The 15,402-nt window shown below is 35.2% G+C and overlaps 1 protein-coding gene across 1 annotated transcript in view; it reads left to right on the top strand.

The window, feature by feature from the left end:
* The window catches only part of CEP170 (centrosomal protein 170), a 97,083-nt gene that overhangs the window by 56,041 nt on the left and 25,640 nt on the right, over positions 1 to 15,402 (top strand). The window contains 3 exon segments of the mRNA XM_081316125.1: positions 1,343 to 1,492; positions 7,970 to 8,096; positions 8,395 to 10,221. Coding sequence (XP_081172251.1) covers positions 1,343 to 1,492; positions 7,970 to 8,096; positions 8,395 to 10,221 — 2,104 coding nt within the window.

The following is a 15,402-nucleotide window of genomic DNA, read 5'->3' as shown; positions in this document are numbered from 1 at the left end:
TTTCCGTCTTGGGTGGCCCTGCACGGCATAGCTCATAGCTTCATTGAATTACGCAAGCCCCTTCGCCACGACAAGGCAGTAATCCATGAAGGGGATTGTAGCACTACTACAGTATAAATGTATGATAACATTCATCAGATGCATGACATCTCCTTATGTAGAGGATTTTAAAAAAGGTGAAAGCTGTAAGCCATAACTTTCAAATTGTAACGGATGGTTCACATAACAAACACACAAAAGAAATCAAGCAAATTTCATTGTGGCTGAACGTGTAATGTGAACTTGAGTACAGTGTGTCATAGAGAGTATAAATATATCACTTTTTTAAAAAGAAAACAATGAAAAGGGTGCTATTACAATAAGTATTTAAATATGGCATATTGTTTAGAGTTTTTCTAAAGACTTATGCTTGTTTCCTCTAATTGGTACATATTTAAATTTGCATAAAATTCAAAAATCTGGTACTTTTTAATCCCTGGATATAAGAAGATACTTTTTAGATCTAATTCTTGCCAGATAATTTCAGTGTCACATAATAATATCTTTTGGAGCAGTCACCCTAATTGCTGTTTTTACAAATCATCACTGTTGTCATTGTTATTGCAAAGTTTACACACTGGGTTGCTTGGACTCGATACATCTGTGCCAGGCATACATACATTTTACCCACGTGTTAAAGGAGCAAGAACAGAAATATATCTAGTTTTTATGTAATTATGGATCCATTTCTTTCATAACAGAATATATCATTTAATCCATACAAAAAATAACTACATGATATACATTACACACAAATCAAAACTTTCAGTACATGAGATGCAAAGGGATTACTTAAAACATTTCAGACGTAATTCTTTGTTTAAAATTACAGCATTCATATATTCAGGTAAGACTGGTTTATGGATGCAATCCAGTAGTATGCTTCTGTCATTAGAAGCAGTTTCTCCATCTTTCTGCAACAAGCCCTTCACAAAGCCAAAAAAAAAAACTATTTTCAGGCGTTCTCTAATCCATTTCATTAGATTTGGGAAGTATTGTGGAAATTGCAGCAGAGGCAAGAAAGTTGTATTATATTAAAGGAAGACTCCCAACATCATATTTTGATTTCATTCAAAGAAAACATTAACAATTATTTTGAATCTCCAGAATTAGAATACATCAGTTCTACTTTCAATAGCCATTTCATAAGATTTTTGTGTCACAATTAACTGTGAAACTGTATTTTTTAAAAAAAAAACAGCCTTATAAGCACTCACTTTCTTAGTGGCTGTACCCATACATTCCCATTGAATACTACGAAGGAGGCTTTCAGTTAACGTACGATGATTTGTTTTATTTTCAGGTTTTTGGAGTGGATGACAGCCAGGATTATAATAGGCCTGTTATCAACGAAAGCCAGAAAGATTTAGTAAAAGATTGGGCTATTAATTCTGCTACAATAGTGCTTGAAGAAAAAAGACTACTGAGTACAACTGGATTTCTTGACACAGAGGTAGAAATCAAATTTTGATGGGTCTTCTTTTTTCCTCCATAAAATGAGAGGACCTTTTTAGAGTCAGTGTTAAGTAGCTAGTAAGAGCTATTAAATACTTCATTATTATATAATAGTAATTCTTCTTCATTCTCTATTAGAGCTTGTGTATAATCTCTTAGTACTTAAAAACTATGCTCACACTTGCTTTTGTTCTGCTGCTATTTTATCTGTATATACACCATAGCACTGACACACAAGATTTTAGGAAACTGAAATAACCTAAACACTATCTTTGTTGTATAAATATCACCATTTCTTTTATTGTTTGCTTATACTGTAGTTATTTGGGAAAATTTGCAAGTCAAAGAAATATTTGCAGAAACAAAGCACAGATGAAAAGAATTTGCTATTTCCAGATGGAAATTGTGACATACTTTTGGAAGAAATTTCAAAACCAAACAGTTTTTCTATAGTGCCATACTAAAACTTGTTGATAACTTTTCACATCCAAAATTCTGCACATATGTAGATCTAAACCACAGATCAACAAATGTCAGAATTCATCTGTTTTAAAGGATGATGATGGAAAGAAACATAGCCAAAGCTTAAGATGGCTTGTTACACTAACAGCTTTGATATACGGTTACATTTTTCATAACTAACATTATAAATGATTAACACTTATGGGTTATTCTCAAACATTCTCTTATACTGGTATTTATATGTTCTTTTGCACTCTAGTTTTTACTTTGCTTATATTTCCTGTCTTATCCAAACTTCAATCTCATCTTTATCTTCCAGAATCTAATCTTGATGCTCTTAATCTTCATATTCAATATTTCTATGTGATAGATTTTATGGTTAACTCTCTTAGTTTTAATCTGTTTTTATCCTTGTGTTTAAAAAGATATTTTATAGATAAAATTCAGTAATAGATACTGATTTAAAGTAGCTTAAATTGACAATAAGACTTCATTAAAGGAAGCATGGAAAATGGTGGTGGTTTTCATTGATTCATTGCTATTCAGAGATGTTATATATTCCATTCTAACATTGCTTTATAAGTTGGTTCTCATGTAAGAACATTCCTACCAACCTTTCTAAACTAGAAGTCTAAGCTATTCTTAAAGCAGTTTTGTGTATGTAAGGTAGCCAATCACTGCTGTTTTCTCAAATCAGTCTTCAGGGTTAATGCTACTATTATAGTAAACATCCCTCACATTCATAATTTGGAATGGAAATTTTTGAAATGGAAGCAAATATCGTAGCTTGGGCTTCTAAACTATCATAACTAAATTCTAAAAGAAAAGCACATCTTCTATAGACCTCAGATTCTGTGGATTATATTTGGTCTAGTTTGAGTTTTAGAGAATGATAAAATCTGGAATGTGTCTAGGTTTACATGTTTGTCTGAAAAATCTATTAACTGTTTAAATAGCATTAAAATGGGCAGTTTTTATGACATATCAAATTGCCATGTTAGCTAGCAATTGGTTGTGAATAGTATAATTTGCTTAACCCTGACATGAATACAGCAGATGCAGACTGCATTTATTTACATTTTTACTTCTATTCAAGAAGAGCTTCCCTCAAATATGAGTTGAGCTTTGCAAAAAAAGTTATAATGATTTGCGTGTTTACTTTCAATTTAAGTATTAATTTTTCATTATCAGATTTTTAATGTATTAAAAACATATTATCAATTTTATCAGTTTTCCTACATTTCATAATTTATTTTTGTAACCCAGAAGAGCTAGAAGCCTGTGCATCTGTCCATACTTTTTCATTTGACCATTAGAAATAATGTTTTACTGAATTATTAGTTAAACATATCATTGTCATAAATACTGCAGAAAGTATTTTGAGCTTTTATTAGTGAGTATTGAAAGAATATTAATATCCTTTAGAATCTGAAGTCAGTGACTTCATAACATATCCATAGCAACCTATATATACATATTCCATATGTCCTTTAATATGAATGTCATCAACAAATGTCCAGCTGTAAGATTCATAGGCCCCCAAACAAATCTTGAAATGAATAAAAAGGATATCATGTGTGGAATCATGGATTCTAAGCTTTTCAGGAGATAAAACTCTTCATTTCTGAAATTGACATGGTGTAAGTAACACGAAATTATTGACTTTCAGTATCTTTTCCCTGAATATTTTAGGAATGCAGCAAAAGCACCATTAACATTTACTTAACATTAGCTTTTCAAAGAAATTGGTTGGAATGTAAACTTTTATTCTGCTTTTGTAATTTAGTTTAATTTTTCCCCTTTATTTTTATTTTGTCTTGAGAACAATAGAGTAAAAAAAGAATTGATTAAATGGTCATAGGAACTAAGAATAATTTTACATTCATATCTTAATTGGCAATTCTTTCATTGTTTGACATAGAATACTTCCACTTAATTTGGTGATATTACTTCAGAGAATTTTTTTTTAAATGGAAGGCCAAACTGAAAGGCTTTATCAAAATTAAGAAAATAGATTTTCAGGCCTTCATGGTTTATGCCACTCTTATCATTTGAATGAAATTCAGTATAAGTTGAATTTTTCTTTCAAATCTAAACAAAGGTTTATACATTTTAGCAATCACATGTTCATCATGTGTACATAATTCATTTTCAAATTCAGTTTTATCATATTCTATTTGTGGTGCCTTTTTAGATATTTCTCTTCATTGTGCATTGAAAACTAAACCCCTGTGCAGTCAGTTGCTCCTGATTTCATTTTCAGCTCTATTTTTTCGATACTAACAAATCTTTATATAGTAACCATTTTTCTTTGCCCACTCTTTTGTCTTCTATAAAATACTTATTGGGCTGAGGCCCATAAAAGTATATTGGGGTATAGCCTGGGTTTGTATCTATTCCATATTTGCAATATGGCATTCCTGAAGAATCTAGTTTCTCCAGGTAGTTCATGTAGTAGCTTTTTGTTCATTATAAACATTTCTCAGAAGAATAATCAGCTGTCCCTGGATACCTATTAATTGTATAATATTCCATGTTCTGGCATGATCAGTACAAGGAAGGGCCTTGCTGTACGAAGTAGAGCAAGAACAAATTTTTATTATCTCTTAATAGAAAATATGATTCAGAATAAACCTCAGTATGCATATATGACTGTTGAAACTCCTTAAAAATCCATTGACTGTTTTTCTGGGAGTGGACCATAGCAATCATGTGGACCCAGGGAAAAATGGTACTCCTTTAAGGAGTTGCTAACAGGTTCTATAACATAAACCTTACCACCACCCTAACTTCAGACTTGGATCACCACAGAGCTGTGTATTCTTGCTGTCACTGTTATCCAGGTTACTTTAGGTACTTGATTTCGCATCTCTCTGGCTTTTCTGAAATTTGGCTCTGTGACTGTGACCAAAGCATCTGAAGGCAGGACAAGAATCAAGGAGAAAACCAACCTTAGAACCAAGGAAAAGTTTCCTTAAAGTTAGAACAATTAATCAGTGGAATGGCTTCCCTCCAGAAGTTGTGATTGCTCCAACACTGGGGGTTTTTAAGAAGAGATTGGACAACCATTTGTCTGAAATGGTATAAGGTTTCCTCCTTGAGCAGATTGTTGGACTAGAACAGGGTTTTTCAACCCGTGGTACGTGTACCACTGGTGGTACTTTGACACCTGGCAGGTGGTATGCATATGATGAGTTGAAAAGCACTGTAAAAAAGTGTAAAAGTGGATGAGCTGAAGCAGTGGCAGCACCAGAGAGGCCTGGGGGAGAGTCAGCTGAAGCTGCGGTGTTTCTGGGGCTCTGCTGAGAGCCCAGTATTGGCACACGCGGCTCCAGCTGATCAACACTTTCAGCAGCCTCGGGGGTGGCCGGCAGCTGCATGCAGTCTTTGGGTAGAGATTCAGCTGACGCTGCGGTATTGTCAGTGCTTTGCTGAGAATCCACTATTGGCGCATGCAGCTCCAGCTGATCAGCGCTTCCAGTGCACCCGGAAGAGAAAAGGAGGAGGAGGGTGGGAGAGAGGACAGTATATAAAAGGAGGGGGGAGAGAAGAGAGAATAGAAAAGGAGGAGAGAGGAGAGGATATAAAAGGAGGAGGAGGGGGAGAGAAGAGAGGATATAAAAGGAGTAAAACTGGTACTTTTTTCCCCTTTCTTTACGGTTTGTAACATTTTATTACATTATAGAATAAAATACAAAAATACGAAAGCAAATAGTAGGACACAGTGGGGAGGAAAAAGGGAAAGAAGGGAGGGGTAGAAGGGAGAAAAGTAAAGAAAAGGCATTGACTTCAGACTTGCTCTGTTGCACTGGAATGAAGCATTAACATCGAACCTCAATTTTTTTTACTTTTCTATAATAGTATAAACTAGCCATTTCTATAACAACAAATCAAACTAATCAGTAAAACCCAAAATCCCCCCCCTTTTTTTTTTTTAGTCATCAAGTTTTTGACACCTTGCTAAGCACTGGTCGTCCTTGAATATTGTCATGTCCTAAAAGTGGTACAATCTGTGAAAAGATTAAAGAGCCCTGGACTAGAAAACCTCCAAGGTCCCTCCCAGCACTGTTATTCTGCTACTGATCCCCTTTGGTGTACTGACTCAAAGAAAAAAAAATCATTAACTGATATAATAAAGACTGATGAGATCCTTCAAAACGCAATAAAACCCTTGAATTTTATACCTGCTGGGAGAATTTATTCTGCAAGAAGAAAGCAAGAGGTGCAACAGAAAAGATCAGAGAAACGGATGAGACAAATTATTCTAATACTTTACATCCACTTCCTGCTGCTTCACCAGTTGGGCTGCTTGTCCCAAAAGTGGAAGATTCATTGCCTATCAACTCACATCATTCTCTGGTTCTTTCCAGGAAACGGTTGGTAATTGTTGGCCAACTCTTGTGATGAGGGCAGCCCTCTTTTCATGGTGTTCCTTTGGGAGGTGATGCAAGAGTGATACTCTTCATGAGTATCAAAATCAGCTGGGGGAGGGATTTAAGCTTTGTCTATTGAACAGAAGCTGCTGTCAGGAAAAAAAAAGATTGGTTACCACTTCAGGAGTTATAGCCAATCTTAGATAATGTAAGAATTTTCTGATGCTGGGATGAACATTATGTGCATGTATTTTAAGTATTCCATTAATGTGAGCAAGGTCTGCGATAGCAGTCAGTAGTGATGGGGAGTAAAAGATTTGGTATTGGCAAATCATTATAGAAAAAGGGAGATTAATTTTATGGAAATATAAACAAAATGGGAAATGTAAATACCATTTGATGCCCATTTATCAGGCCTACAGAGTTACCTTAATCTTGTAAAAAAAAACACCTGATTTTGTGACTATATAATATCAGGTCAGTCTAAAATAATAAAGATCCTCACAATTTGCTTATAGATGAGAAACATATTTGGCTGGTATAACAAAGACCAAGATGGCATCAGACTACACAAGGGAGCTACGATAGCTAAAGTAGCCAGATGGGTGAATAGAATGTAGCTGTAGGAAAAGCCAACTTGGATGTGGCTAGGCAGAGTATACCGCCCTTTGAAAGTTAAAGAAGCAATTTTCTGCATTCTGATTTCTTCTTGGGTGATTAAGTTGATTAGCAGCAAAATACTAAGTGACTGCTACTATAATGTTGTCACCTTCCTAGTTTCAAATCATTATTGAATCTTGTTTGTAATCCTGGCTTGCAGTCACTGTTTAAACCAGGTATGTCAAGCTTTTGGCTTGCCTGGTCGCATTGAGTGAAGAGGAATTGTCTTGGGCCACATATAAATTATATAATGTATATAAATAACCAATTTATCTTGTGGGGCTGCATTACTAGCTGTCCATGGACTGTGGGTTGGGCATGCCTTCTTTAAATAGTGGCTCATCTAACATTCCAGAAAACTCATTGGAAATAGGAACTATTCTGTCAATGGAAATTGAAAGCAGAAGAGAGAAAGAATATTCATTCTTATTTCAAGTGTGTCAAGTGTGCATTGTTACACACATTATGGCTTCTGGGTTATTGGTTCTTTCCTTTTTTTTCCCACCAGTAGTCTCTCACATAAAAATGATTTTCCAAAATCTGTGTTTGCAAAGAAAAGGTGGCCTGAATCTATAGAAAGACACTCAGATCTTTAACCAAGATGATAAAATACCAACAGTTAAGATGATTTTTTTTAAAAAATAGACTGGTTTTAAACCACTGTATTAGACTGATGTTGATCTATGATTTCATTTATTTATGGATTTATTTGTTGCATTTGTACTCTTACCTCATTCTCAGCAAACTTTCCACTTTGAGTTATTCTAAGCTTCCTGGGTAAGGTTATAAAGATACTCTTACAGTGTGAATTTTTAAGCCATTATAACTTGTTTTATATCTTAATTTTCTTCAAACTTTTCAGCTTCCTACTTTAAAGTGAATAAGACTGGATCCTGTAAATATTTACCATAGGAAATTTCTGAATAGATTATCTGGTTTTACTGGGTGTGTAACTGATCTTTTTTAAAATCCCATATTAGGAAAGCACTGGCATATCTGGAAGCAAGCGCTGGGTGTCACAGTGGGCTAGTCTGGCTGCTAATCATACAAAACATGAAGAAAATGAAGAACGGATGGAGTCATCTGTGCTTGTTCACCTAGAAAATGGTACCATATCTAATACCTGCAGCTCTTTTTATACTATATCAATCTATTATCTTGTTTAGTCACATTTTGGGTTTGATGAATATATATTTCATTCTTCTCAGTGATTCATTTTTCCACAACTCTTATGGAAATATAATTATATTTTTATATTCTATTTTATAAATTTCATGACATTTCAATTTTTAAATCTGAAAGGTATGTGTGACAAGAAAAGAGGCTTTAATTTTGTCTACTCTGTCACATATATTAAATTTTAGAATTCCTGATTAAGTTTTGTTTCCATTTTATTTGATTTTAGACACTGATATCGGTGGATCTGGCCTGTCAGTTAGAAGTTCTGGCTCAATTACCTCTTTAACCAGCCTAGATCGAAAGAGGCGGACACTCCCTCAGTTGCCAAAGGAGGAAACTGCTGTTATCGAAGGACAAAAAACAAAAGTTACAGCCCATCACAGATCAGAGATAGGTGAAAAACAGGACACAGAACTTCAAGAGAAAGAAACTCCAACTCATTCTCAAAAAGAAATAGGACATGCCACCGATAAAAGCCTGACTAAAGCGAGCCAGACAATAAATGGCCTTTCTCCTAAAGCAGATAAGACAGTTTTTCACTCCGGTAGTTGCCTTGCTTCTGAAAAAGAGAAAAATGAAAATGGCAAAGAAACATCTATGGTAAAGCAATCTTTAACTAAAATTCAAAATGAGCTGACACATTGGATCCCAGCTAAATTATCTTCTGCAAGAACTGCAAGCCAGGTTGAAAAAGGGAGAGAGGAATCTTCTGTTTCCCATAAATTGGATATGAAAGAAAAGGCATCAGGGCGTGGTGCAGGTAAAACAGAAGTTAAATTGTCACAAAGTGATGGGAAAAGAAGGAAAGCCGAGGAAGCCAAATTGCAAACAACTAAAGGACTTAGTGGAGATAAAAAGGAAATATCAAAGCCATTAGTAAGACAAGGCAGCTTTACTATAGATAAACCAAGTGCAAATATACCCATAGAATTAATACCTCATATTAATAAACAAGGAACTACTCCATCAATTTCTTTAACATCCACCAACAGAACAAGTGAGAAAAGTGATTCAGTGGAACTAGATCCTGGTCTAGATACAACACTTATTTTAAAAGACACGGAAGCTGTAATGGCTTTTCTTGAGGCAAAGCTGCGTGAAGAAAATAAAACAGATGAAGGACCTGACACTCCCAGCTACAATAGAGATAATTCCATTTCACCTGAATCAGATGTGGATACTGCTAGTACAATTAGTTTAGTTACTGGAGACAGTGAAAGAAAAACTACTCAGAAACGTAAAAGCTTTACTACTCTCTATAAAGATCGATGTTCAACTACTTCTCCCTCAAAGGATATTTTAAAGTCATCTTGTTCAAATGCCAGTGACAAAATGGAGAAGAAAACAAAAAGCCGCTCCTCAGAAGCTAGTTCAAGGGGTGATGCACGCAAGATTGCACAGAGTAGTGGAAGAATAAGGCAGCCTTCCGTAGATTTAACAGATGATGATCAAACTTCTAGTGTACCTCATTCTGCTATATCTGATATCTTATCTTCTGACCAGGAAACATGTTCTGGCAAATCACACGGAAGGACTCCTTTTACCTCAGCAGATGAACATTTGCATTCCAAAACGGAAGGAATTAAATTAGCTAAGTTGAAGTCTTCTTCACCATCAACTGGGCAAGTCAGTAAGTCAACCACTCTTCCAAGGCCTCGCCCTACAAGGACTTCACTGTTACGAAGAGCACGGCTTGGTGAAGTGTCAGATAGTGAACTCGCAGATGCAGATAAAGCATCAGTGGCTTCTGAGGTGTCTACTACAAGTTCTACATCTAAGCCCCCATCAGGAAGGAGAAATATTTCAAGAATTGACCTGCTTGCCCAGCCACGGAGGAATAGACTTGGTTCTTTATCGGCACGAAGTGACTCTGAAGCAACAGTAACTAGAAGCTCTACATCTCGTACTTCAGAAGCCATAACTAGAAGTGGCATTAGACTAACACCACCAGCAGACAGTACTAAAGTTTCTCCTAGAATTAGAGCTAACAGCATTTCTCGCCTATCAGATTCCAAATCCAAATCTCTGTCTTCAGCCCATAACTCTCCATCAGGTATGAGATACTTTCCATCTTGCCTCTAATAATTTCATTTTTCAGCACTTTCCATTTTCATTTGGTCCTGTGGCTTATTAAAATTGATGCTTGTTCTCATGCAAAATATTAACAAGTGAAACACAAAGGCATTAGGGCACATACACATACACATACATATATACAATTACATATACATATACTAGCTTTAAAGAAAATATAGTTCAAAAGCCAAGTATGCTTTTTCACCACAATTCTTGAGGACTTAAAAAAAGATTTAAGTATTCAGGATTGTGGACTTGCTTTCCAGTCGTAACATTTACGGTTCATTCAGGTTGAACCTAAACTGCAGTAACCTACCGGTAATTTTGTGTTGCAGTGTTCTACATAATAACATTGTATGTGGCCTACCCAATTACGCAGTTTCATAACAGATACTGGTAGTCATTGGAGTCTGCATCATGTGACAGGTACTATAAAAGGAAACGAGTATACTTGCAAAATTCTGCTCTTGTGCCATATGATGATTATAAAGCTTGCTTTAATTATCAACATTCTGGGTAGAATTTGAAGAACTACTACAGGGATAACATTTCCTTAAATGTTTTTAAGGCCACACTACCTATTCAGAATACACCAACTGCTACTTTAAAATGTTTATGGAATCATGGAGCAGCATGTGACAAACATTTAGCTGTAGTAACTTGAAGAGAAAGTTTTTGTGCATGCATAGCCATATTTAAAATCTGACTGCAGGATGCAAGTTTTATTACATACTGCTGAGCATGATATGGTGTAGTTTAAGTATCCTTTCAGTTAATCTGCTGTGGTTATTTATAAATCAATTTTCATTTCTTTAGGACTTTCATTTGAGCTTGATACCAGAAGTATCAGAAAACTTATACCACTCTAGAATAAGGCTAAGCATCCACAGTGATTTGCCTGTGGCTTCCATCAGCCCATTTGCAGTCCATCATCATCCTAAAATTGTGTTGCTGCACTACAGTAGCAAAATGGCTGACATTACATCATTTTAAAGGAAGCAATAGGAACATTTTATCTTGAAAAGCCTTCTGCTTCTTTTCCTACCCTTAAACTCAAATCAGCCTGTGTATGGAAATTCTCCATCATCCAGTTCATGGTTGTCCCAAAGGTGCTTTTTCCAAAAGGCAACTGGATTTTCTTGGTTTTTCTTTGAAAATGTTTCGCTTCTCATCCAAGAAGCTTCTTCAGTTCAGTTCAGTTTTGGAAAAGCACTTTTGAGTCAAATCAGCCTGTTTTTCAGATTTTGTAGAGAGAAGCTTCCCATTCTCTTCCACACGTAAAATCCAAACACATCAAAACGTCTCAGCTCCATTCTTCCAGTGACATCACAGCATCACAGAATAGTTTCTGGTAGCTCTTTGATACTGTATTGCACCCCACAGTAAATTATAGGTAGCAGATCCTAGAATTTAGAAGCAATGAAGCAACTTCTCAAATGAGTTGAAAGCCAAAGAAGATTTATTGAATAAGACTAGACAAATAATATTTTTAAGCACAATATGTTAAATGAAATTGATTTATAGCAAAAGATGGAATCTTAGCCCCTTCTACTGTCTGAAACCCCTTCTTCAGCTGCTCATGGAATGTGAGTAAGCCAGTGAGTAAGCATGATTGTCCTAGAATCAAGCTTGCATCGAGGTTCCCACTTTAAGACAGTTTTCAAACTTTTCATGGTATACCCTTACAGTTAATCTAAGTAGGAATTTCTGTTACTTACATTTATTTTATTACCAGTGAAAAACATTTGCCAAGTCAGTGCAGTTTACTCCTCCTCCTTTTTGAAGGTAGCTGGCTTTGAAACATATCCGGTCTGAATTTGTGCTGGGAAATCAGAGTCAGCTAATGGGAAAGAAAAAAGAACATGCAACTAACTTTAAACACATGTAAGGCTTAAAAGAGGTTTTAATCATGCAAGAAATTTGACATATGCTACTAATACTTGTCCCTTGATGGGGCAAATAGTATGCTCAAATGTTGCACATCTTAAGGTGTAGCATTATCAGAAATAATTTGAGGACAGATTATTTTATTAAAATAGAAGATAATTTGTGAAATCTTCATCATCATCATCATCATCAGAAGTAGTAGTAGTAGTAGTAGTAGTAGTAGTAGTAGTAGTAGTTGGAAGGTACCTTGGAAGTCATCTAGTCCAACCCCCTGCTCAGGCAGGAAACCCTATACCATTTCAGGCAAATGGCTGGCCAGTCTCTTCTTAAAAACTTCCAGTGTTGGAGCATTCACCACTTTTGGAGACAGGTTGTTCCACTGGTTAATTGTTCTAACTGTCAGGAAGTTTCTCCGTAGTTCTAGGTTGCTTCTCTCCTTGACTAGTTTCCATCCGTTGCTTCTTGTCCTGCTTTCAGGTGCTTTGGAGAATAGCTTGACTCCCTCTTCTTTGTGGCAGCCCCTGAGATATTGGAACACTGCTATCATGTCACCCCTCACCCTTCTCTTCATTAAACTACACATACCCAATTCCAGCAACCGTTCCCTATATGTTTTAGCCTCCAGTCCCCCAATCATCTTTGTTGCTCTTCTCTGTACCCTTTCTAGAGTCTCGACATCTTTTTTACATCGTGGTGACCAAAACTGGATGCAGTATTCCAGGTGTGGCCTTACCAAAGCATTGTAAAGTGGTATTAGTACTTCACGTGATCTTGATTCTATCCCTCTGTTAATGCAGCCTAGCACTCTGTTGGCTTTTTTGGCAGCTGCAGCACACTGCTGGCTCATATTTAAGTGATTGTCTACGTTCTTACTTTTTACCTGACACTCACTGAAGAAGGTTTGTGGAATAAACTTATTCAGTTTAAATATCTTTTATAGCAGCCATCGATATAAAATACGAGTAGACTAGTAAGGGCAAATAAGTTCCATCTTATTTATTGACTTATTTACATTTCTTTTTAATTAATAACAGAAAACAAAACACAAATATAATTGTGATGGTGAATAGGTTGCAAAAGAGAAGGAAATAACACATAAAAAGTGCTTTAACAAAAGTGAAAGAAATACAACTATATCTCATAACAATAAACAACGAGTTCTATATATTTAATTTAATAATTTAATAATTTAATTTGTATACCACCCTTCTCCCGAAGGACTCAGGGCGGTGAACAGGGCAATACATAATAAAAAACAGAATACAAAAATTAAAAAGCCATTAAACCATTATGCCCATAAAATTAATACATATTAAAATTAAAACTATTTATAAAAACCCAACCCCATCCCGTCAGACCAGGCCAGCTTGTTCAAAAAAGAAGATTTTAAGATATGCTTGTTTAATCCAAATATTATTCAAGCATGTATATATTTCTAATTCATCTATATGGCTATCCTTTTTTAACCTACTGTATTTTATATAAGTCCCATATTTCATTATACTTGTCTGTATGAAGTCTGAGTATATATAGGCAACCTGCTCATAAATGGAAATTCAGTCCATTGAATAAATGGAGCTATGTGTTTCTGATGCTGCAATATCACTCTTTTAGCCATAATAAGGGTACAAAGAATCTATTTATGTTCTCCAATTGTCAAATTCCGTGTACTAGGTATGTAATTCAAAAGAATATTATCCTCTGAAAAGTTTAGTATTTGTCACACAATCATGTTTATACAGTGCACTACTCTGTGCCAAAACTTGGTAAGTATGAGTAAGTTTTATCTTTATACATAGGCAGTACTACTTGTTACTTTTCTTTATTATTCCAAATAATTTGTTATTAAAAAAACATTTGTGATTCTCCTCGCTGCAATGTAAATTGATACTTAGATTTTCAAATTGAATTAAATGCCAAAAATAATTTAGTGTGTTGAAATGTGTCAGTACTGCTCATATTTTTTCCACATCTTTTTAAAGTGGTGGAATTAACTTAATTATTACCTTTAAGACAAATGCATTAAATCTGTATGTGTCAATAACATGATAACACATTTTTGTACACAGAGATATATCATCTTCTTCCAGACCCAGATCCTGCTGTTGAAACTTACAGTGGTAGAGTACTGGACATCATGTATTTTAAAATTTTCACCCCTATTTTTTTCTCTAAATACTCATGTTGTACAATGCTGAGTTGCAGAACTAGTTTTAAATATGCATTTAAAAAAAAACTAATTGGAATTTTATTTTGAATAAGCAATTTGAAGGTATAGAAGAATTTTGAGTTCAAAGATATCTATATCTATCTATATCTATATCTATATCTATATCTATATCTATATCTATATATCTATCTATATCTATATCTATCTATCTATCTATCTATCTATCTATCTATCTATCTATCTATCTATCTATCTATCTATCTATCTATCTATCTATCTATCTATCTATCTACACACACACACACACATACTGGCTTTCCATCCTTTAAACAGAACTATAACCTACAGTATATTCCAAAGTCATTTAAGGATTATCTGCCTTCATTTAACAAGTCACAGTTACAGCCATTATTTAAGCCTTCAGCAAAAAAAGAACTTCGTTTCTAGAAGAGTCATCTCTGCATTTAATCAGTATGAACAGTCACCCACTTTTCAATGCTCCACAATTTCATTTTTTCTGGCTTTACTATGGTAAATGATTTGTTTGATTTGAACGTTATTGTTTGGTTAAAAACCAAACAAGATCAGATGAGTTTATTCTCCATGGCACCTGAAATCAGGACAACGGGCAAGGGGTGGAAGCTTGTCACAGGGAGGTTCAACCTAGAAATAAGGCAGAATTTCCTGACAGAATAATTAATCAGATTGCTTCCTGGAATTGTGGGTGCTCCACTGCAGGAAGTTTTGAAGAAAAGATTGGATAACCATTTGTCTGGGATGGTATAAGGATTTCTGCCTTGGGCAGGCAGTTGGACTAGAAAACCTCCAAGGTCCTTTCAGTCTCACGATTCTATGAAATTTAGGCACTTAGTAATTATATGACTTTAAGAAATATTGCAGGTAAAGACTAATTCACAACTTTATCAAGGGCGAGACACAGGTTCTTTTTTTCCTGGTAAAATTTTCATTTATACTTGGACCCCTTGTTTTTTTCCAATGGAATCTTGTTTCCCAAGAGCGGTGTCAACCATTAAATACCTCAGCACACTGAAACCTCCTTCACTCTTCCAATCAACACTTCCTCACCTGGCCTGGAACCCC

This window comes from Vipera berus (genome assembly GCF_964194415.1).
Source record: "Vipera berus genome assembly, chromosome: 1".
Classification (NCBI taxonomy): Eukaryota; Metazoa; Chordata; class Lepidosauria; order Squamata; family Viperidae; genus Vipera; species Vipera berus.
Note: the sequence above shows the minus strand (reverse complement) of the source record. Positions and strands in the feature narration are given on the sequence as shown.